Source organism: Lissotriton helveticus, chromosome 11, assembly GCF_964261635.1.
Source record: "Lissotriton helveticus chromosome 11, aLisHel1.1, whole genome shotgun sequence".
In the NCBI taxonomy this organism is placed as follows: Eukaryota; Metazoa; Chordata; class Amphibia; order Caudata; family Salamandridae; genus Lissotriton; species Lissotriton helveticus.
This window is the reverse complement of record NC_136072.1, coordinates 1,078,691,092-1,078,713,191: the sequence shown is the minus strand read 5'-3', so window position 1 is coordinate 1,078,713,191 and position 22,100 is coordinate 1,078,691,092. Positions and strand designations below refer to the sequence as shown.

Sequence of the window (22,100 nt, the reverse complement as noted above, 5' to 3'; positions counted from 1 at the left end):
GGGTATTTTTAGGGTTATGGGGTTGGTTTGGGTTTTGGGGTACAGGGGTATTTTAAGGGTTCAGGGCTAGGTTTGGGTTTTGGGGTACAGGGGTATTTTTAGGGTTATGGGCTAGGTTTGGGTTTTGGGTTACTGGGGTATTTTAGGGTTCAGAGCTAGGTTTGGGTTTTGGGGTACAGGGGTACTTTTAGGGTTCAGGGGTAGGTTTGGGTTTTGGGGTACAGGGGTATTTTAAGGGTTCAGGGCTAGGTTTGGGGTACAGTGGTATTTTTAGGGTTCAGGGCTAGGTTTGGGTTTTGGGGTACAGGGTATTTTTAGGGTTCAGGGGTAGGTTTGGGTATTGAGGTACAGGGGTATTTATAGGGTTCAGGGCAAGGTTTGGGGGTACAGGGGCATTTCTTAGGGTTAGGTTTGGGTTTTGGGGTACAGGGTATATTTATAGGGTTAAGATAGGTTAGTGTTTAAGGGTGTTGGGGTATTTTAAGGAATACGGGTGGGTTATGATTATGGGGTGCAGGGGTATTTAAAGGGAGCAGGGTGGGATTAGCACACAATATGAGACATGGCATGAAGGGCGGAACGTACCACACGCCCCCAGCGTTTGTCACGCCCCCAGCACACGCCCACAGCACAACGCAGACACGCCCACAAGGGACTACTTTGCTGGCACGGTTCTTTTACCTTTTAAATGTATATGGTGGGCGTCTGCATAGCCTATGTCCTTCTGCTGCAACTGCCCTTTCCAACGCTGTATTGGGTGTTGTGATTGGTGCTGTGGTTCCTGAGATTACCCGCCTCAAAGGTTTGGGCTCTCTTTTTATTATATTAGTATAGATATAGATTTTTGCAGATCACTTGCTCAGCTGTATTCTCAAAATAAAAAAAAAGTTCATAGAAAGTCACCAATATTAGCCCTAAATAAAGTAGTATCAGTATGTTTATGCCTCAGCCCCTCCTTCCTCAAGACTGAGGAAGTCCCCGACAGTGAAGGAGTAAAAAAAAATGTGTGTAACACAGATTGCATTCTTTTGGTAAGGTGCAATCTTGAATATCTCAGTACCCTTTCTCCACTCCTGTAGAAGGTTAATCTTTTGCACAGCAAACCCACATACTTTACATACGCCTATTGCAATCCGGAGCACTGTTGCCTCCCTGCCTGGGCAGTTCCCTGTGCTCCTCGGTGAGAGCGCCATTCCCAGGCTTTAAAGAATACTGTGCTTGCCCCTGATGTTTGTCTGCTACAGTTATGATAGCAGTTGAGTATTTACTTTGTCAGACTCTTAACGTTTCCATCCACCGGGAAGATTAGTTTGTGATGGCTTCAGTGCCTCAAAAATGGAGAGTGTGTATTCTGTTCGATCCGGGTCTTTGAACACTGAATGCTTCGTATCATATGTATCTCTGTGGTGGGGGCTTTCCTTCCCTTCATCTAAGAAGTGGGTCAAGAGGAAACATTTCAAACCTTCCACCATGAGCTAGTGCTAGAAGGCCCCACGTCTGATGGCATTGTATAGTCCGGTGGTGCCCAAAACCTTACTTTAGATTCACCATACACTATTTCATGCAGCTCGGCATTGGCTTCAGTAGGCTGACCTTTGTTAACACCCATCTCTGAGAGAAAGATCTGAACTAGTGCCATTCAGAGAGCAAACTATTGTGATCCGGCTTATAGTGGAGCCCCGCTTCCTCATTTCCAAAGCAGAAATATCAGGGACAACAGATTCATCAAAGTGAAGCTCCATACGACTCTACCCTCATCCGATTCAGCCATATTTGTGTCCTTGTACGAAACTCCCCTTCCATTTTTGTCTTCACGAACAATAAAATGTTAAAATTTTTAGGTCTACACACAAGATGGTGGACGGAGTGCTGAAACTTTTCAAAAACTCACCCCCAGTCAAGAGATGTGGGTCAAATTCATTATTCTTTTGCTCACCATGCCACCCCAGTATAAACCCAGTCATATGCAAATCCGTTCTTGACCCTGTGCCTCATGGGAACAGTCCAGCCCGAAATGCCAAGCCAGGTCCTCCCTGGACCAGAAACAACCATCCTGGGACCGGTGTCGGGGTTTCACCTCTCTTCAGCAAGGCTAGCTTGAATCCTGTTGCAAAGTGAGCAAGGGACCCTCGTCTGAGCACACCCTGCCAACTTAGGGCAAACATGGCAAACACAACAGGATGATGGACGTAGTGCTGAAACTGGAAATTGGCATCCTGGAGGTGAATGTCTGACAATGTTCAGTATTCTGTCACTCATCTTCTTGTTGTGTTATAGTCACCTCAAGTGGGAAGGTTATGCAAGGGGTTTCATGTCGTGCTCACTATGCTTTTGGACTCAAGCTAGCCTGGCTCATGAGGGGTGTTATCCCAAAACTGGTCCCAGGATTCTTGTTTCCAGTCCAGGGAGGACCTGGCATGGCAGTTCGGGATGGACTGTTCCTATTGGGAACAGGGTCAAGACTGATTTGCATATGGCTGGGTCCAAACTTGAACGGCAAGGTGAGCAAAAAAATCGAAACAATGGATTTAGGCCCAGATCTCTGTACTGGGGGTGATTGATGGGCAATGTTCCGCATTCTGTCCATCATCTTTTAGCGTTACGTTTTTAGGTGTGGCAATAGCCAAGACCTTACGATGTTATAAAAATTATATATATTTATATTATAGTTACTTATAGGGGCTTTGAGGCAGCATTTTCCATCCGATGGTCTGTTCTCATTCACATTTTACTTCCACCCACTGTAGCATACGGCATGCAGCATGGGGCAGACGCTCAGCCCACTTTAGACATTGGTTATGTAAATGGTAACTATTTCAGATAGGACATCAGTGTTGTATCCAAACAAGACATGCTTCACTTCTTCAGAGATCTCTCATCCCACCCATCACTGATGCTGGAAGTAACATTAGGCCAAATCACTCATTTTTAAGAGTTCACCTGAGATGGTCCCATGTCCAGGGATCCGCTACTACCTGGCTGCAAAAGTGGAGGGAAATGTGTCTTTCAGAAACTACCCCAAGTCATTTCATTTTTTTTTTTGCAGACTAAAGAACATGGGAAAGCAGAAGTAGGGGAGCTGCACTCCAAGCTGGAAAAGGTAATGTGTGTGAGTTTGTGCATCTGTGTATATTTATACAGCCTCGATGCATTGTAACAGTATAGCAGCGAGAGGGACCCATACTGATGATGCATGAAGGGATATTGAGGGTAGGATGAAAAAAATGATTGTTTTGAGAAGTGCAGTGGTCCAGGTGCCCTTTGGTGAGGGTTTGCTCAAAGGGCAAGTCCTTTTCTGAAGCGACTTGTTCCGAGTTGATGTATTACACCCTCTGGATGTAGCAGAAGTCCTCGTTCTCTTGCACCGGAGAAGCATATAACTTTATGGAAGCCAGCGAGCCCTTTTTCTGTCCAATTTCTTTCTCACACAAGAAAACACCAATGCCCACTTTACCGCTCTATCGCTGCCCATTGGAATTGTGTATAGATGTACTAGTAAATATCATGGTGTCTTCCGAACCGTCAGTGGGGAGAGTTGGATATAGCAGAAGAGACCCCATTGTCTAGTAGACATTGTAGGGCATACTTCCAACGTGGCTTGCCTTCAAAGGCAAATATTACTTGAAAAAGATTGAAAATACTGTTCAGACTTTGCGGTTTGAAAATGTAATGTTCTCCACTTTATTTTTAATCTCCTTACTTTTTCAACCATTGATTTTCCTTTTCATGGCAACTGTCTGAGCAAACTGTATCTAGTACTGTATGAAACTGCTCCGAGTGGTCTGTTCTATACAGTTTCTGCAAACGCAGCGTTTCTTATACTGCAAAATTCGTTTCTGTGCAGTTCCATCCAGAGTTGCACCGAGTACATGCCTGTCCCTGCTGTGGGCTTGGACTGTGAATGTAGAGGAATAAAGCTGCTTGATTGCAGTAATGCCTGCTGAAGGGCGTACATGCTGCGAGTGCAGCCTTCTCTCTGCTGGGTAACAGGCCTGGTTCATTAACCATGGCCGAGGCTTCCCATTGGCATCTCAACATTTTACTCGCCATCTGTCAGGACGGATTTTCACTGGGTAACTGAGGGCACAACACTCCTAGGTGGCACCAGTGAAAATAAATACAAGCCTGTGCCCAGCACAGACGATGGGGCCGGAAACGCTTGGGGATGTATGTGACAAGGTGCCAGCCTGTTACTCCGAACAGCAGAAAGGCATGCCCTCAGGGCAGGTTCTAGGATTTTTGGGGTCCCGGGCTGAGAGGGAATATGCAAGGCACCTCTAATTTGCAGAGTGATACATTCAGGGCTCCGGAAGCTGCTTTGTGCAGACTCCTCCTGAACCACAGCTCCCCTCTCTGCCACCTACATGCACTTCTTTTACAGCCCATTTCGGGCTAAAGGTATGAGAATTGCTTGGAGGCTGAGAGTTAAAACTGTAGGGACGCTAAAGTGCCGACAATGGGCGTCCCCCAGTGTCTCTGAATGGGCAGCCAGGCAGGAGGCCTAATTGCAGGACAAACCTGCAAAATTCATCTCTCTGCAACTGGTACAAGAGGAAGTGTCTCCCTCCCCTAGGCCTCTCCATGCCATCCCTGAGAGGCCCAGGGAGAGGGGCCCTCTTGAAAGCCCAATTTCAAAGAGACACCTTTCTTTTAATTGGATCTTCAGGGGCACAAGAGGATCGGCGGGTGTTGCACTGGTGCGGGGCCCCAAGTTGGTGGGCTGAGTGCGAAGCCCTGGGCAGCCACCCACACTACCCATGCCTAGTGCCGGCCCTGCCTGCCCTGGTGCTGGTGTTGGGTGACATCTATAAACCCTCAAACTGGCTGTGCAGCTTTTAACCTAGTCATGTCAAAGGCTGTAAAGAGGCAAAGCACACGGAGGTCAGCGAGGCAGGGCATGGAGGTCAGCGAGGCAGGGCATGGAGGTCAGCGAGGCAGGGCCATAGAGGTAAGCGAGGCAGGGCATGGAGGTCAGCGAGGCAGGGCCATAGAGGTAGCGAGGCAGGGCCATGGAGGTCCGCGAGGCAGGGCCATGGAGGTCCGCGAGGCAGGGCCATGGAGGTCCGCGAGGCAGGGCCATGGAGGTCCGCGAGGCAGGGCCATGGAGGTCCGCGAGGCAGGGCCATGGAGGTCCGCGAGGCAGGGCCATGGAGGTCAGCGAGGCAGGGCCATGGAGGTCAGCGAGGCAAGGGCCATGGAGGTCAGCGAGGCAAGGGCCATGGAGGTCAGCGAGGCAAGGGCCATGGAGGTCAGCGAGGCAAGGGTCATGGAGGTCAGCGAGGCAAGGGTCATGGAGGTCAGCGAGGCAAGGGTCATGGAGGTCAGCGAGGCAAGGGTCATGGAGGTCAGCGAGGCAAGGGTCATGGAGGTCAGCGAGGCAAAGCGCATGGAGGTCAGCGAGGCAAAGCGCATGGAGGTCAGCGAGGCAAAGCGCATGGAGGTCAGCGAGGCAAAGCGCATGGAGGTCAGCGAGGCAAAGCGCATGGAGGTCAGCGAGGCAAAGCGCATGGAGGTCTGCGAGGCAAAGCGCATGGAGGTCTGCGAGGCAAAGCGCATGGAGGTCTGCGAGGCAAAGCGCATGGAGGTCTGCGAGGCAGGGCCATGGAGGTCTGCGAGGCAGGGCCGTGGAGGTCTGCGAGGCAGGGCCGTGGAGGTCTGCGAGGCAGGGCCGTGGAGGTCTGCGAGGCAGGGCCGTGGAGGTCTGCGAGGCAGGGCCGTGGAGGTCTGCGAGGCAGGGCCGTGGAGGTCTGCGAGGCAGGGCCATGGAGGTCTGCGAGGCAGGGCCATGGAGGTCTGCGAGGCAGGGCCATGGAGGTCTGCGAGGCAGGGCCATGGAGGTCTGCGAGGCAGGGCCATGGAGGTCTGCGAGGCAGGGCCATGGAGGTCTGCGAGGCAGGGCCATGGAGGTCTGCGAGGCAGGGCCATGGAGGTCTGCGAGGCAAGGTCCATTGATGGTCAGCGAGGCAAGGTCCATTGATGGTCAGCGAGGCAGAGCTGTGGAGGTCAGCGAGCCAAGGGCCGCGGAGGTCAGTTAGGCAAGGGCCGCGGAGGTCAGCGAGGCAAGGGCCGCGGAGGTCAGCGAGGCAAGGGCCGTGGAAGTCAGCGAGGCAAGGGCCGCGGAAGTCAGCGAGGCAAGGGCCGCGGAAGTCAGCGAGGCAAGGGCCACGGAGGTCAGCGAGGGAGGGGCCGAGAAGGTCAGCGAGGGAAGGGCCGTGGAGGTCAGTGAGGCAGTTGATACCTCTATCTATGCCTGAGTTAGTACCCCTGCAAGAGGTTGGGAGAATTATTTCTGGAGAATCAGTAGAGCAAGCCCCACTTTCTGAAAGGCGGAAAGGCTAATTCTCCCACTGTTGCCATATAAGGATAAAGATGAACGGCTCTGTCCCATTCTAAACTTTTGTGATCTGAATTGGTTCCTCCACATCCCAAAGGGCAATATGCAGCCACCTAGAATGATCGCTGGTCATGCTCTGTGGATTTGACAACATTTATTTCTATGTATCTGTCCTATAAAAGAACATATTGTACCAACATTTCCTGACTGGAAGCCGGAACCATCAGAGCAGAACGTTACAATTTGGTTTGAATGTGGTCCCACAGATCTTCATCAAGATTTTGGTCTTTTCTGCAGCCTTTCTGTGGCTGCAGGTCTACTGGATGACTGCTCTTCTGTTGACTGTACCTTGCTGAGGCAAAGCCTGGTCTATCCCTTATGACCATATTCAATCTTAGGTTTTTTGAACTACCACAGAGTACCTCACCTTGGTGCTTTACAAAAGGTCTTGGTGCTTGCAGACCCTTGCCTCTGTTCCATTATTAACACCCTCTTGCTGACCCCTCATCTGCCGGCCAACAAACAGGTAATTTCTTTTTTAAGAGAACTATGCCGGTCACGTGTTTGCAAAATAGGGTGCTGCTTCATAGAATTCACTCAGGTGTGATTTGAAACCAACACTCAAAGCTCAGATATTTCAGCTTTTAAAGCAGTTAGTGGTTCTGCTGCTACAAATGAGAAATAGCCAAGTCAAACCAATGTTGTTTGGCTTGTTCTGTTTATTTGAAAGGAGATTTTTTTTATTTAATACCAAAATAAAGTGAAACCATTTAAGAAGGAAAATTATTTTTTTCTGGTAGAAAAATAATATGCCAGAGTTAATCTGCCTTCTGGCCAAGATCTCCTGATCGTTATAGATGTTGGTTCAGAGACTCTGCACTGCTTTGTATCACTGCTCACCCTATCCCCTGGCACTATACTATACTTGTTGGGGGCACTACTACGCTACTCTCTTACTACCGACCAAGATATGATACACGTTGGTTTACTAATCCACCTGTACACCTCTGTAGTGGGATCAATGACTTGTGCTGTCCTATATTACTTCCTTACCTGATTGTATATGGATTGGTTTTATGTATGTTTTTATTATCCATGTTATTACCATGTTATTGACTATTATACTGTTCCCATTATCTCTGTTGACTCCTACTGCCCCTTCCCTGTCTTTGTGAAGCGCTCTGATATCTGTAAGGATCCTGTTCGCGCTATATAAAACTTTGAATAAATAAATAAATCTCCTTAGCCTTCTACACCTAGCAAATTCCAAATATCTAACTGAAATACACGCGGATGGTGATTAATGCTTTTTGAAATAACTATTTTGTATACCATTGGTTTATGATTTGAGCCTCCTACTGTTTTCCTATATGAAAACTGATTTTTGGACACATTGCCGTATGGATGCCAGACATTAAAAGTTATGGACATTATCTTAAAAATGCTATTTCTCCAGTATTAGGCTGTCTTTCATAGATTCACATGCTTGAATATTCCCCGTCGTCGAAGTGGGAGCCCCACGGTAAATAAAATAGCAATAAAATCCCCCAAAAATATGTATATAAAAAAACATATCACATAAATTCCAAAAACAGAAATACTTATAAGTACCAGGTTAGCATTAACACCTAGGAATACATAGGAGAAAAAGAAACAGTTTTATTACAAATCCATGTCATTATGTTAGTCCAAACTACAGCCAATCAGGCGCAAGCACCCCCCTAGAACCTTCTCCTCAGAGGCTCAGGCCCTCAGATTTTCCAACTCACGTCGTGTGAAGGGAGTCTCCCTGAGCTCTGCTCAGTTTTCAACTTCTTTCTGGATTTCTTCAGTTTTCTGAGATGTCTTCAAGTAAGAAGTCTTTGTTTCGTCCTTGTTCTTCTTGTGGGAAGTTGCGGCTCTACTCAGAGGACCCTCACAAGAAGTGTATTTACTGCCTCTATCCAGAGCATGAGGTAGGAAAATGTAAAATTTGCAGGACATTTTCAACCAAGACCCTTAAGGACAGGGAGGGGCGTCTTCTCCTGTGGTTGCAGAGGTTGAAGGATAAGGATTCACCTCTCTGATGCAGAAAGCCTTGCGTCAGGTGTGTCCAGAGCTACTTCAAAGCGTAGCAGTGTTCAGGAGTTGCCATCTCCTTTTCTGAAGAAGAGAAAGCTTCCTCTCCAGAAGGCTCCTGTGGGGTCTCCACCTCCTCCTGCTACGCCTGCGCCCTCGAGATCTGACTTTCCGGCGCCCTCAACTCCTTCTCCGCATGTTTCCTCTAAAAAAACATGCTAAATCGTCGACGGGCTCGTCGACGAAATCTGCAGTCTCCAGTGCTCTGATGACGACGGTGACGACGACTTGTGCCAGCGGATCATCGGCGGCGTCCTCTGTGTCGGCGATGGTCTCCATCAGCTTTAAATCAGTCTCGTCGACGATTCCAATCTCCTCGTCGACGTCAAAAAAGATCTCCTCGACGTCAAAATCCTCGTCGACGCTTGCAGTGAAGAGAGCCTCTTCGTCGGCGGGTGCTCCGTCGACGTCGGCTTCGTCGACAGCCATCCCGTCGACAGCAGCTCCGTCAACGCCAGCTCCATCGACACGAAGGACGAAGACTGTTTTCTTTATGACTTCAAGAGTTAGCCCTTCAAACAAGTCCAGGCTGTGCCCATTATTGACTTTATTTGGACGCCAAATTCGATTCCAGCACTTCTTCCTCGTTTGGAGAAGAAATATAGAGCGCCCCAAGGTTCACCTGCTTGCTTGGTCACGCAGCCTAAGCCTGATTCCGTGATCACCCAGGCCCCGCAGCATCAGTCCAGGAATCCGTCTTCCCCTATTACCGGTCCTACGGACCGTGAAGGACGTCGGCTTGACGCCATTGGCCGTAAGTTTTCCACTATGGCTTCTACCACCGTGAGGGCTGAAAATTCTCTGGCCATTCTGGGGCGTTACGACCGCCAGATGTGGTCTGATATGTCTTCTTTTATCGCCCTCATTCCTGAGCCCTCTAGAGCAGAGGCTCTCAAAATTCTTCAGGAGGGGGAGAGAGCGTCCTCCGAAATTAAGGACTGCTCTGTGGACAATTCTCGATATGCCCTATGACGGCGAATCGCTTTTTGGCCAGCATGTGGACGATGCACTGCAAACTATAAAAAAGGACACTGAGGCGGCTCGTGCTTATGGCACTTTACAATTTCGCAAGCCGCCTTTTCGTGGTGCGCGCGGACCTGGCACCCCCTCTTCTTTTCGCGGCGGATCCACCCAGTACCGTTCCTACGGCCAAGGAAATCAAAGATATTCCTCCCAGACCCAGCAGTCCTATCGGCAGCAGTCTTCAAAATCTTACAGAGGAAAACCTTCCTACAGAGGTTCCGCTTCTAAGAAGCAATGACTTGTCTTCCCTGCTCAAAGTTGGAGGTCGAATCTCCCTTTTCTACTCCAAATGGTCTTCAATCACCTCGGACGGTGGGTGCTGGACGTATCAAAAAGCCATGCTTTGGAGTTTGTCAAGTTCCCTCCAAACACTCCTCCAACTGGTCCACCCCCGGCTCACCTCAAGGAGCTCTTTCAGCAGATCCGACTCATGATTCAGAAGGGTGCCATCGAAGTGGTTCCAAAGTCTCAAAAAGGGATGAGATTCTATTCCCGGTTTTTCCTCGTCCTCAAAAAGTCGGGCGACTGGCGTCCAATACTGGATCTGCGAGCCCTGAACTAGTATCTGAAGTGTCAATCCTTCCGCATGCTCACAGAAGTTCTCCGCTTTCTCTTGAGGGACGACTTCATGACTACCATCGATCTTCAGGACGCATATTTCCATGTGCCACCGGAAGTACTTGCGCTTTCGAGTAGGGTGCAGAGTCTTTCAGTTCAAGGTTCTGCCTTTCGGCCTTCGCTCCGCCCCTCGCGTCTTCACAAAGGTCCTGGCTCCGGTGGTGGCATACCTACGTTTGAAGGGAGTTCAAATCTTTCCCTACCTGGACGACTGTCTCATCAAGTCGCAATCCCGCCATCAGGCGTCCTTGGACACTCGTTTCTGTCTGACGTTGTTCCACTCCCTCGGTCTCTCCATCAACACCGAGAAGTCTCAGGTCAGTCCGGCTCCTTGCAGGACCTTTCTGGGCACCACTCTGGATACTTCACTGGCGAAAGCATTCATGTCTCCCGAGCGTCAGCTACGGATTCTACGCATGGCGGCTCTCCTCCGCTCAAAAGGTTCCGTTTCAGTTCGTGTATTGAAATCCTTTCTTTGGATGGCGTCCTCCTGCATCTCCCTGATCCCAAATTGCAGCTCAAGAGTCGTCCCATTCAGGAGGAATTGGACATACAGTGGCGTCAGGTCACTGGCTCTTTCAACGATCTGGTCCAGGTGACCAGTCGGATACGGTCCTCTCTTCAATGGTGGGCTCAGCCGTCAAACATCGCTGCCGGTACTTCCTTCCTCACCATCGCTCCGGAACTCATCCTTACCACGGATGCCTCCCTGGAAGGCTGGGGCGCACATCTTCAGGGGCTATCCAAAAAGGGCAAGTGGACCTTGTCTCAACGTTCATGGCACATCAACAGGCTGGAGCTAATGGCCATCTTCCTGACGCTCAAATCTTTCCATCTCCTACTCCAGGGAGAAGCAGTGCTCATTCAGACCGACAACACCACCAGTGTGCACTATGTGAACAAGCAGGGCGGGACCAAGTCACCACTCCTCTCTCACCTGGCACAGAGTATCTGGGACTGGGCACTTCGTCACCAGATCACCCTGACAGCGGTTCACCTACCAGGCATATCCAACATCCTGGCGGATTCCCTCAGCAGGTCCGCGGCCTCGACCCACGAGTGGGAGTTGCATCAGTCGACTCTGGACTTCATCTTTCGGTTGTGGGGTCGTCTGCACATGGATCTCTTTGCGAGCGCTGTGAACCTAAAATGCTCGTCATATGCAAGCTGGCTTCCCCATCAAGGGTCGTCCGGGAATGCCCTTTTGATGTACTGGTGCAATCTATTCGCCTACACTTTTCCGCCGATTCAGCTGGTTCCTCGAGTGTAGTGGAAAATGCAGAGACAGTCGTGCCATATTCTTCTGATCGCTCCCAGATGGCCTCGACAAGCATGGGTCTCCGAACTGCTGCTTCTCACAGTGCAAACCCATCCTCCCTCAACATCGGGCGGATCTCCTCACGATGGACGAGGGTCAGATCTGTCATCCGGACCCCTCCTCTCTCAAATTATCGGCCTGGAACCTGAGCACCTTGAATTTGCCCATTTGAATATATTTCACCAGCATGTAGAGACGTTCTCGCCAATGCGAGATCTCCGTCTACAGTAAAAAAATACAAGCTAAAGTGGAAAAGGTTTTGTCACTGGTGTGCAGCTGCCAACATCCATCCCGTCCATTCCACTCCTGCTCAGCTTCTGCCGTTCTTTCTACAGCTGGCTCAATCGGGACCTTCCCATTACATTTTGAAAGTTTTCCTGGCGGCAATATCTCGTTTCCGGCAGGATGGTTCTTCTTCTTCTCTCTGCTCATCCAGAGTTATTCGGCAATTTTTCAAAGGACTGTTCAGGAAGTTCCCGCCCATTCGGCGTCCTCCTCCTACCTGGCATCTCAATGTTGTTTTGGCGCAATTGATGAGCCCATCCAAAAAGCTGATTTCAAATTTTTAACCTGGAAGGTGGCTCTTCTTCTTGCTTTGACCTCTTCACAATGCGTGAGTGATATTCACGCCTTTAACATTAAACCTCCTTTCCTTCAATTCAAATCGGACTGTGTTGTGCTTCGCACCAATCCGGATTTCATGCCCAAGGTGCCAACTGACTTTCACCTCAATGAACCGGTGTTCTTAAAAACTTTCTTCGCCAATCCTCAATCTCCAGCGGAGTAACGTTTGCATTCCCTGGACGTTAAAAGATGCCTTAAGTTTTACATCGACAGGACGGCGCCCTTTCCTAGGTCTGATCAACTGTTCATTGCTTATGGACGCGTGTGCAAAGGGCGTTCTGTTACCAAGCCAAACTATTGCACGTTGGATTTCTTCGGCAATTTCTTTCTGCCATCAGAAAGCTGGCAAGCCCCTTCAATCTTCAGTGAGAGCTCATTCCACCAGGGCGATGTCATCCTCTGATGCCCTGTTTGCTGGTGTGCCGATTCACCAAATATGTCGAGCAGCTACGTGGTCCAGCAGGCACACTTTCACGAGACATTACTGCCTTGAGACGATCAACGAAGCCGATACGGCAGTGGGCCAAGCGGTGCTTCGCAATCTTTTTAATTAAGGTAAACCTCTGTCCTTCCCTCCGCCTATATGGTTTATTGTTATAATTTGCCTGGCAACATTATGACATTTCATGCATTTTCATGCCGATGCAATGCTGTTTTTGGCCTGCTGCCGGCTACTACTGCTCACTATTCTATTCAAGCATGTGAATCTATGAAAGACACCCTAATACTGGAGAAGAACAATTGTTACTTACCTGTTAACAGGTGGTTCTCCAGTATTGGTGTCTTTCATAGATTCACATGCGACCCACCCACCTCCCCTCAGAGGCTCCCTTCTCCTCCTAGACTCCTTTGTCACTCCTGTGCTGCGAAAATCTGAGGGCCTGAGCCTCTGAGGAGAAGGTTCTAGAGGGGTGCTTGTGCCTGATTGGCTGTAGTTTGGACTAACCTAATGACATGGATTTGTTATAAAATTGTTTCTTTTTCTCCTATGTATTCCTATGTGTTAATGCTAACCTGGTACTTATAAGTATTTCTGGTTTTGGAATTTATGTGATATGTTTACATATTTTATTGGGATTTTATTGCTATTATATTTACCGGGGGGCTCCCACTTCGATGGGGAATATTCAAGCATGTGAATCTATGAAAGACACCAATACTGGAGAACCACCTGTTTACAGGTAAGTAACAATTGTTCTTCACTTTCATACCCAGGTACCATCAGTAACTGAGGAACTTTCCACTGTGGAATGTGGTGGCAGCATCCTGTCATGAGCTATTGCATTTCCATTTCAGATCAATGCTGAGCAGCAGAACAAAATCCAAGAGCTGCAGGAAAAACTCACAAAGGTAAGCTAGGGTCTTTTTTGTGAATAAACTTGTTTGTTACTTACAATGAGAGTTTTCTCTCCCCATCTTTGTAAGATGTGGATGTCCCAAAAATCACTGTGATTGAGTCTGAGATGCAGAATGGATAGGGGTTTGTTGAGGTGGACCCTTGTGGATATGAGATTGGGTTATAGGCACAGTATTGGATGAGATGGAAGCCGGACAGAGGTAGATTAAGCTATTAGAGCTTTGAAAGAACAATCTGGGGGAGCAATCCGTGTGAGAGAAATGGCTGAATTATGGGTGACTGCAGCAGGTGCTGGCTGTTGGTCTAGGAGCTGGAATGAGTCATATATTAGGAGGAGTGAAAACAGAAGGTGTCACAAGCTGCAAATAGTTGTGAGCTTAGAAGGAGAAATGGCCCAGTGACCAAGTCATCAACTGTGAGTCCTGGAGAGATGGGCTGTAATAAGAACCTTCCCACTTTACCAAATTGTGTGGTGTTTAAAAATCGTAATCTACATGTGCTTTATTGGGAGCACTTGTAAATGGGCATAATTCCATTATTATGCACTATATCAAGGACTCCACATTCATATGTGTGTGTTGGTTTGTTTGATGAGAGATGAGCTTGGAGACATGCAAGGAGCATAGGAAATACAGCAAATCTAAAAATGAGTCGCAAGTCAATTGGACCAAAGTGTAAGGAATGTAATAGTGCACAATGAAACGAACATTGATTCACCACAGAGGCATACATTATGGGTGCTTTGGGAGGAATGATGCCAACTATCTGTTTTGTTGGATCAGGTTTGATATTCAGCCTTCTTCCCTAGCATTTTAACCTGTGTCAGTACCTGATCACACCATTCAATCACATTTTACTATGCGTTTTTCCTTTTAGGCCATGAAAGCCAGTTCTGAGGCCACAGAATTGCTTCAGAATATTCGACAAGCAAAGGAGCGAGCCGAGCGCGAACTGGAGAAGTTGCAGAACCGAGAAGATTCTTCTGATGGAATGAAAAAGAAACTTCTTGAAGCAGAGGTGAGATGGCTCAGGAAGCCACTGTGTGCTAGGCCCAATACAAGGCACCGCCCAGTGGTGCTGTTTTGCAGGAATGACAATAATTAAATATCTGCTTTATCTTAAAAACTCTCCTTTGGAGGTGCTGTAGAATAGGCTGAACCACTGGACCTACCTCCGAGATTTGTTGGTGCAAACGCGACAGGGGCAAACTTTGGATCATAGGTATGCCTTGTCATTGATGCCCTTCTGGTCCAAGACCGGCAGCAGAAAGGCGAGGCTCACTAACAGTCGTTTATCATTAGATGCTGATGGATACTTCTAACTGCTGATTCCTCTTCTTGTGAATATTCCCTCCGGTGTCAGACTGGATCTGAAATGCTGAAAAGCAGTACTCCTGCGTGCTGATAGGTGGTGTCGTGTAGCTCTGTACCAGTGTCATTTCACTTTAGAAGTGACCAGTGGAGTTGAATATAAGTGCCCCCTTAGGCACACTGATGGCATTTCCTTCCTTTCTATGTCTTCAGAGGTGGATTCGAAGCTCTACTTCTCTCATTGAGAAGATGATTTTCTACAATTTCTCTTTATTACCAGTGTGCAATGAAAATGTCACCTTCCAAAATGACAGGGTTTAAACCTTCTAGGGACACGCAGATGTGTGTGTGACAAATTCCCCTGAGGTTTCTCATTTGGGCCCTAAACTCTGGAACTCAATGACCATGGAATTGAGACTTGTAAAGGATGAACGTAGTTTCAGGAAAAAACTTAAAACCTGGCTCTTCCCATGATTGCTCCTCCATGCCTCTCCGCCCCCTCTCTGCAGCGCTGAGAAGCCCTGGGCAGCCATGCGCTCTATAAATCCCCTAAACATAAACATGCCTTTGGTGGCTGATGTCGAAGCGCGATTCCAGGGCTTGCGATTACTGTACCCAGATAAATCGATGGGCCATACTGGATCGTGAGGCGAAACTCTGTTGCCAGAAATTTAAAGACACTGCACTGCGACTTGTTGAAATTGAAAGAAAGCAGTTCCTCATCATGGTCAAAGTCTTTAGATAAATTAAAGAAGTAGTACAGATCATTGATCACCCAGCTTATATGGGGCTGTATAACACCTCACGGTAGTTGGGAGAGGCTCACCAAAGCTTATCAGAGGGGTGAATTTGCTGTCTTGTACTTCGAGTGCTATTACTTTGCTGCATAGCCCATTATGTAATTTACTGGATCTCCCAGAAATGTCCTGCCTCTTCCTTCTCAATTGAGTAGGACCAGGTGGAGAGTGTCTGTCTAGACACTATACTTGCTGTTTTGCCACCACAGCCCACTAAATACATAGTCTGTTTTCTGTATTAGTGCGGCATTATGGTTCTTGGCAAGGCGTGCTGAGCTGCAGCTCCTATGTTCCCCAGCTATGCCACTCCTTGAAAATCTGTTCCTAAGCTCAACGATGTACATGTCTAAATGTGCAGTGCAGCGACGTTTGGGTATTCTCACAGTTGGCCAGCTGTTCTGTAATGGTCTTTTGTTCATTCTAGACCAATTTAAGGCGTTGGGTGAGAGTAATGCACTTGACAACTTTACATACTTTTGACTTCATCATGTTGCTGCGGCGCAATGGCCCGAGTTCCCTCAGAGAACCCAGTGAGTTCCGCCCACTCAAATGTGACTGTCGACTCATACTAGGGGCTGGGTACAGGATAACTGAGAGGTACTTCCTTCTGCAGTGATTGATCTGAAGCAACTCTGGGCTGCTGATTTAGGGGTCCCTATTTCTCAAAAAGTGTGGAGGTATTGCTGTGAACAGATAAAGCGGATCTCTATTAATCAAAGACATAGGCTTATACGATGACATTTTATTAATCAGGTACATTACACTCCGTATCGACTGAACCAGATGAATCCTACTTGTCCTTCGAAATGCTCTTGATGCTTCACAATCTGCTGACTTCCTGCAACTTGCTTGCTCCTACTGCCCGATTCAATCCTTTTGGACTGAGGTGGCTGAACACTGAGTGAGGTGATAGTGTTCAGATTCTCATGCGTACCGCTGATCTTGATTTTGGGGTACGTTTTCAATGTTCTCCACTCCTGGAGAAGACTGATCGCAATGCTGTTCACGTGGTGATGGGTGGCCAGGACGTGGATGAGGGGCCTGCTTCCTAGGCTCCAGGACTGGCTAAAATATGTTATATGTTGAAATTGTTGAAATGAGCAGGCGGAGGTGTGTGCACAATTGGTGTTACCCACGGTTAGGCCTCATGATATATGGGGGCCATTCAGAGAATACATGCAATGGTTGACTGAATCCCCCATGCCAACCCCAGCTCATAACACAGCCTCAACACCCCCTTCGAATAGGTTTCGTTGTATGGCTGATGTTGCTGCACTGTTTCTCTTCAGATGCCAATGGCAACATTATTGGTCTTTTTGACCATTATTATTGAGTTCCTTTTAGTACTAGCTTTGTATTATGTCCCTCTTTTGTGTTCTGCTGGTATGTCGAAACTTCATTCTTTGTAGTACTGCCACTTATTTACAAATGTCTGATCGGCTTATTATTTTCTATTACTTTGTATTCTCTTATGTTATGTTTCATTCTGTTTACTCTCTAAAATAAATAAAAATATTTACAAATTAAATTAAGTTGCAGAAGCAGCACTAAAAGTTAAAGTGGAAATTGGCCCCTTCCTGCCACTCTTGAACTCTTGAGAGGGCGTCAACGTGCTACTTGGTCTTGCTTCCAAATCCCTGAAAAGTCAATTCAGAATTTGGTACCAATGCAACCCGAATTTCCGAGTCCGTCGACTACGTTGCAGCAAATAGAGTCCGTAAGGGATGCCGTGCTGCTCATATTTGGCATGTTTCTAGTTCCCTGTGGTGCGTCTTTTGGCCCCAAGGATATTTAGAGGCCTCCTGTTATGATCACACTGGCGGGTTTGCCCTCAGCACTGTCCATGCCTCTTGAACTTGCTTCAGGTTCCGCACCGGTTGTGCTGCAGACTTCCATTCTAGCGCCATTTCCTATGCCCCTTCCCTTAACATTACGCCAGTGCCCTAAGAGGATACGTTGCTTAAAGTGGTTTCTGTCTTCGAGCCGACCTCGTCTCAACCTCCTCCAAGGTTTTATTCTGATCTCACTGGAGCACAGTCTATAGCTAACTCTTTTGACTAATACATTGCCTTTAAGGCATGGCAGAGGCCACACTTTACATCAGTTCTCTGGCTCGGGTTCAGACAGCTAGAAGTATGATGAGTGGGACAAATTGTTTCCATAGTATGATGCGGACAATTGATATGCAGAATTACAGGCTGCCAATGGTCTGTACACCCCTCAAGACATTGGATTTACTCTCCTTCTGGTGTAACACAGAGGAAACTGCTTCTTTTATCATGGTTATGCGACAGGCTGCAGAGGTCCCTAACCTCCAGCTCCAAGCCATAAAAGTCTCTACTAACCTCCTGACTGAGGGTCTTTTGCTCGGCTAGGTACCTGCTGAACCTCCCTTGCCATTCAGTGAAGCTCTTAGAGATAACTCTTGGGCACTTTGGCAAAGCCATGCTCTGGGCATCCAGTGAATCGTCAAGTAGGTCGCTGCCACAGAACATCACCGGGCGATCCTGACTATCCCCCTCTCTAGACAGTGCCAGAGAATCTAGTGATCCAGGTGTCCACAGCAGAGTGAACCCTAATGCCTTTTCTACTACCCTTCCTGACCATGAGTCCAAGCCCATGGAGACTTTTGGCAAGTGCATTTTCTTCCGCTAGCCTTATTTTACACTCAGTCAGTGCCAGCCGTCTCTCAGGCCGCTACAACCATGCTTTATAGGATAAGGTTGGTCAAATCCTGCCTGCAGTACTGGAGGGCCTATGGGCGTCTTTAGCCCAAACCATACAGAACAGTCAAGATGCAGCGAAATTTGTTGTCTGGACTCAACCGAGTTCTTAGTCACATGTGTGGTGCCTCAGCGCCACGTCTGGATGAGGTCTGTTGTCTTCTCCGGGAATATCTGTGTATCATTAAGAGGCATACCATTTGAGGACTCTCGCCTCTTTAGTGAGAAAGTGGACTTGTCCCTGGAGCTCTTTAAGGAAAGTTTTTCTGGCAGCACATTTCATAAAACTGTCTACCTCTATCAGGGAATTTCCCTGGAGTTTTGCCCCTTTCGTGGTTATACCAGGGGCTCCCGATACTGCCAGGCCCTGGCAGTGTCAGGCCTCGCCGCCGAAACAACAACCTCCTCAACCATTTTTGTGGCCGATGCTGCCGCTCCCAGAAAAACCGACCAGGGCAGCAAGGACAACGTGCAGCTTAGTCCCCCGGCAATCACAACCGCAGAACTACTTTGTGTCCTTTTCAACATACATCCAGCTTGTAGGAGGCAGGAACAAACATTTTTTCCAAGATTGGCTAGACTTCACTTTGGACACAGGTCCTCAAAATTGCCTGACGGGGCTGGGCCCTTCTCCTTTTTCTACCCTGCTTCACCTTCCATCCGCAACAACATGGCTGGCAGAGAAACATGTCCATTTCACAGCAGAAAGTGCAGACCCCAGTGGCCACAGAAGCGCTGAGGATTCCAACCTTAGAAGCATAAAGTGCATGTAACTCAATCAATCAATCAAGGAATTTATAGAGCGCACTACTCACCCGTTAGGGTCTCAAGGCGCTGGGGGGGGGGGTCGCTACTGCTCGAACAGCCAGGTCTTGAGTTGTTTCCTGAAGGCGAGATGGTCCTGGGTCAGCCGGAGGCGGGTGGGGAGGGAGTTCCATGTCTTGGCTGCCAGATAGGAGAAGGATCTTCCTCCGGCGGTGGCTTTGCGAATTCGTGGGATGGTGGCGAGGGCGAGGCTGGCGGAGCGGAGCTGGCGGGTTGGTGTGTAGAATGCGAGGCGGTTGTTGAGGTACCTGGGGCCCGCGTCGTGGAGAGCCTTGTGTGCGTGGGTAAGGAGTCGGAATGCGATTCTCTTGCTGACGGGGAGCCAGTGCAGATCTTTCAGATAGGCATAGATGTGGCTGTGGCGGGGGATGTCCAGGATGAGTCTTGCCGAGGCGTTCTGTATGCGCTGTAGTCTTTTCTGGAGCTTGGCTGTGGTTCCGGCGTAGAGGGTGTTTCCGTAGTCCAGGCGGCTGGTGACAAGAGCCTGGGTGACCGTCTTCCTGGTTGCGGTGGGGATCCATCGGAAGATTTTTCGGAGCATGCGCAGGGTGTTGAAGCAGGATGCTGAGACGGCGTTTACTTGCTTGGTCATCGTGAGGGAGGAGTCCAGGATGAAGCCTAGGTTGCGTGCGTGGTTTGAGGGTTTGGGGGCGGTGCCCTGGGCAGGTGGCCACCAGGAGTCGTCCCAGGCAGAGGGGGATGGTCCCAGGATGAGGACTTCTGTCTTGTCTAAGTTCAGTTTCAGGCGGCTGAGCTTTATCCATTCCGCGACGTCTCTCATTCCTTCCTGGAGGCTGGCTCTGGCGGTGTCCGGGTCGTTGGTGAGGGAGAGGAACAGCTATGTGTCGTCGGCGTAGGAGATGATGTTGAGGTTGTGTTTGCGTGCGATGGCTGCGAGGGGGCTCATGTAGACGTTGAAGAGGGTGGGGCTGAGCGAGGATCCTTGTGGGACGCCGCAGATGACTTCGGTAGCCGTGGACCAGAACGGGGGGAGGCGGACTCTCTGGGTTCTTCCGGCGAGGAACGAGATAATCCACTCCAGGGCAGCGCCTTGGATTCCGGTATCGCTGAGTCGTTGTATCAGGGTGTGGTGGCATACCGTGTCGAAGGCTGCTGAGCGGTCCAGGAGGATGAGGGCGGTGGTTTCCCCGTTGTCGAGCATAGACCTGATATCGTTGGTGGCTGCGATGAGGGCGGTCTCCGTGCTGTGGTTTGCTCGGAAGCTGGACTGTGATGGGTCGAGGGATCCGTTTGTCTCGAGGAAGGCGGAGAGTTGTTTGTTGACCGTCTTCTCGATGAGTCGAAAGTTCTTGAGGTCTGTGGGGTCTGCGGTGGGTTTTTTCAGGAGGGCGCTAATCTCGGCATGTTCCCAGCTCTCCGGGAAGGTGGCGGCTGCGAAGGAGCTGTTGATGACGTCCCGGAGTTGGGGTGCGATGACTGAGTTGGCTTTGTTAAAGATGTGGTGTGGGCATGGGTCGGTAGGGGAGCTGGAGTGGATGGTGCTCATTGTGCGGGCGGTGTCTTCGGTGCTGACCGGGGTCCAGGTGCAGAGGGTGGCGGTTGGGTGCGCTGGTTCGGTGGTTGGGTGCGTGGTCTGTGCGCCGAAGCTGTCGTGTATGTCGGCGATCTTGCGGTGAAAGAACGAGGCGAGTGAGTCGCAGAGGTCTTGCGAGGGTGTAATGTCGTTGTTGCATGCGCTGGGGTTGGAGAGCTCCTTGCTGTTGTGGGTGTTGTTGTCCAGACGTTGTTTGTATGTAGTTCTCTTGGTGGTGCGTATCAGTTGGTGGTGCTTGCGGGTGGCGTTCTTGGGGCTGTCATGTTCTCTGTTGTCTGATCCTGGCGCCAGGTTTTCTCCAGGGAGCGGCAGGTTTTCTTTGAGTTTGAGGTCGTCGGTGAACCACGAGGCTTTCTTGCTGTGGGGTCTGCTGGGTGGTTACTTCAGTTGTGCGAGTTCGTCGTCGCAGTTGGCGAGCCATTGTGCGAAGTTGTGGGCTGCTTTGTTGGGGTCCGTCGTGATGGTGGGAGGGTTCTGGCTGAGGGAGGTGGTGAGCTGGTCGGTGGTGATCTTGCTCCAGCTTCTGCGGGGGGCCTGTTGCGGGTGGTGGTGGGTCGTGGTTTTCCTGAAGGAGAAGTGGACGCAGCTGTGGTCTGTCCAGTGGAGTCTGGTGGAGTGGCTGAAGGAGATGTACTTGCTGGAGGAGAAGACTGGGTCAAGCGTGTGGCCGGCGTAGTGGCCACACTCCAGCTACTTCCTTGTGCCGAAGAAAGAGTGAGGTCTTAGTCCTGATTTAGATCTATGCCCATTTAACGCCTTCTTGAGGAAGAACAAATTCAAGATTTCCATATTTCTGTCCTGCAGGGCCACAAACTTTATATTTGCATAGTGCCCTTTAAGACCTCATGAACGGGATGACGGCGGTCGCAGTGCACCTTTGGAGGTTGGGTGTACCAGTTTTTCTCTAGCTCAACAACTTGCTGTAGGCAGGCTTGCCCCAGGCAGTCCTAGACCACCTCCAGAGGATGGTGATCCTCCTAATAGTGTTGCGGTTCACTGTCACACCTGACTCCTTCACAGATGCTTCCGTTCATCTGAGGTATCCTGCATAAGGTTCAGTTTTGCGCCCCCCCACCTGTAGCGCTGCAGATGGCAAGTGAATAAGTCTTCAGGGCAAGCACAATGTCTGTAGTCTGTTTCATTTACAAATTTGCGAAGGGAAAGGCAATGGAAGTAAATGTTGATTACAATGTTAAAGAATCTAATCTCTAGGAGAAAGTGGAGTGCAGAATTGTATTTTGTTATTGTGTCATTTGCCAAGACTCATGCTAGTTTGCAATTCATTTGAAGGAAAGACGGCATTCCCTGGAAAACCAAGTCAAAAGACTGGAGGCAGTGGAAAGGAGGGAAAACAAACTAAAGGAAGATATTCAGACTAAATCTCAGCAGATTCAACAGATGGCTGAAAAAATTATGGTAAGACAATCTACAGCTTAATTTTTTGGCAGCCGTCCTCAGTATGCAGTACTAATGACTTTGTTCTCTTTATGAAACAGGA

General features: G+C 49.1%; 1 protein-coding gene across 4 annotated transcripts in view; it reads left to right on the top strand.

Moving 5' to 3' along the window:
* Positions 1–22,100, top strand: part of CIT (citron rho-interacting serine/threonine kinase) — a 1,315,032-nt gene that overhangs the window by 445,667 nt on the left and 847,265 nt on the right. For all 4 annotated transcript variants that reach the window (XM_078667654.1, XM_078667653.1, XM_078667652.1 and 1 more), the window contains exons 15-18: positions 3,047–3,100; positions 13,332–13,385; positions 14,269–14,409; positions 21,893–22,018. In XM_078667654.1, coding sequence (XP_078523780.1) covers positions 3,047–3,100; positions 13,332–13,385; positions 14,269–14,409; positions 21,893–22,018 — 375 coding nt within the window. The remainder of the gene's footprint in view (positions 1–3,046; positions 3,101–13,331; positions 13,386–14,268; positions 14,410–21,892; positions 22,019–22,100) is intronic.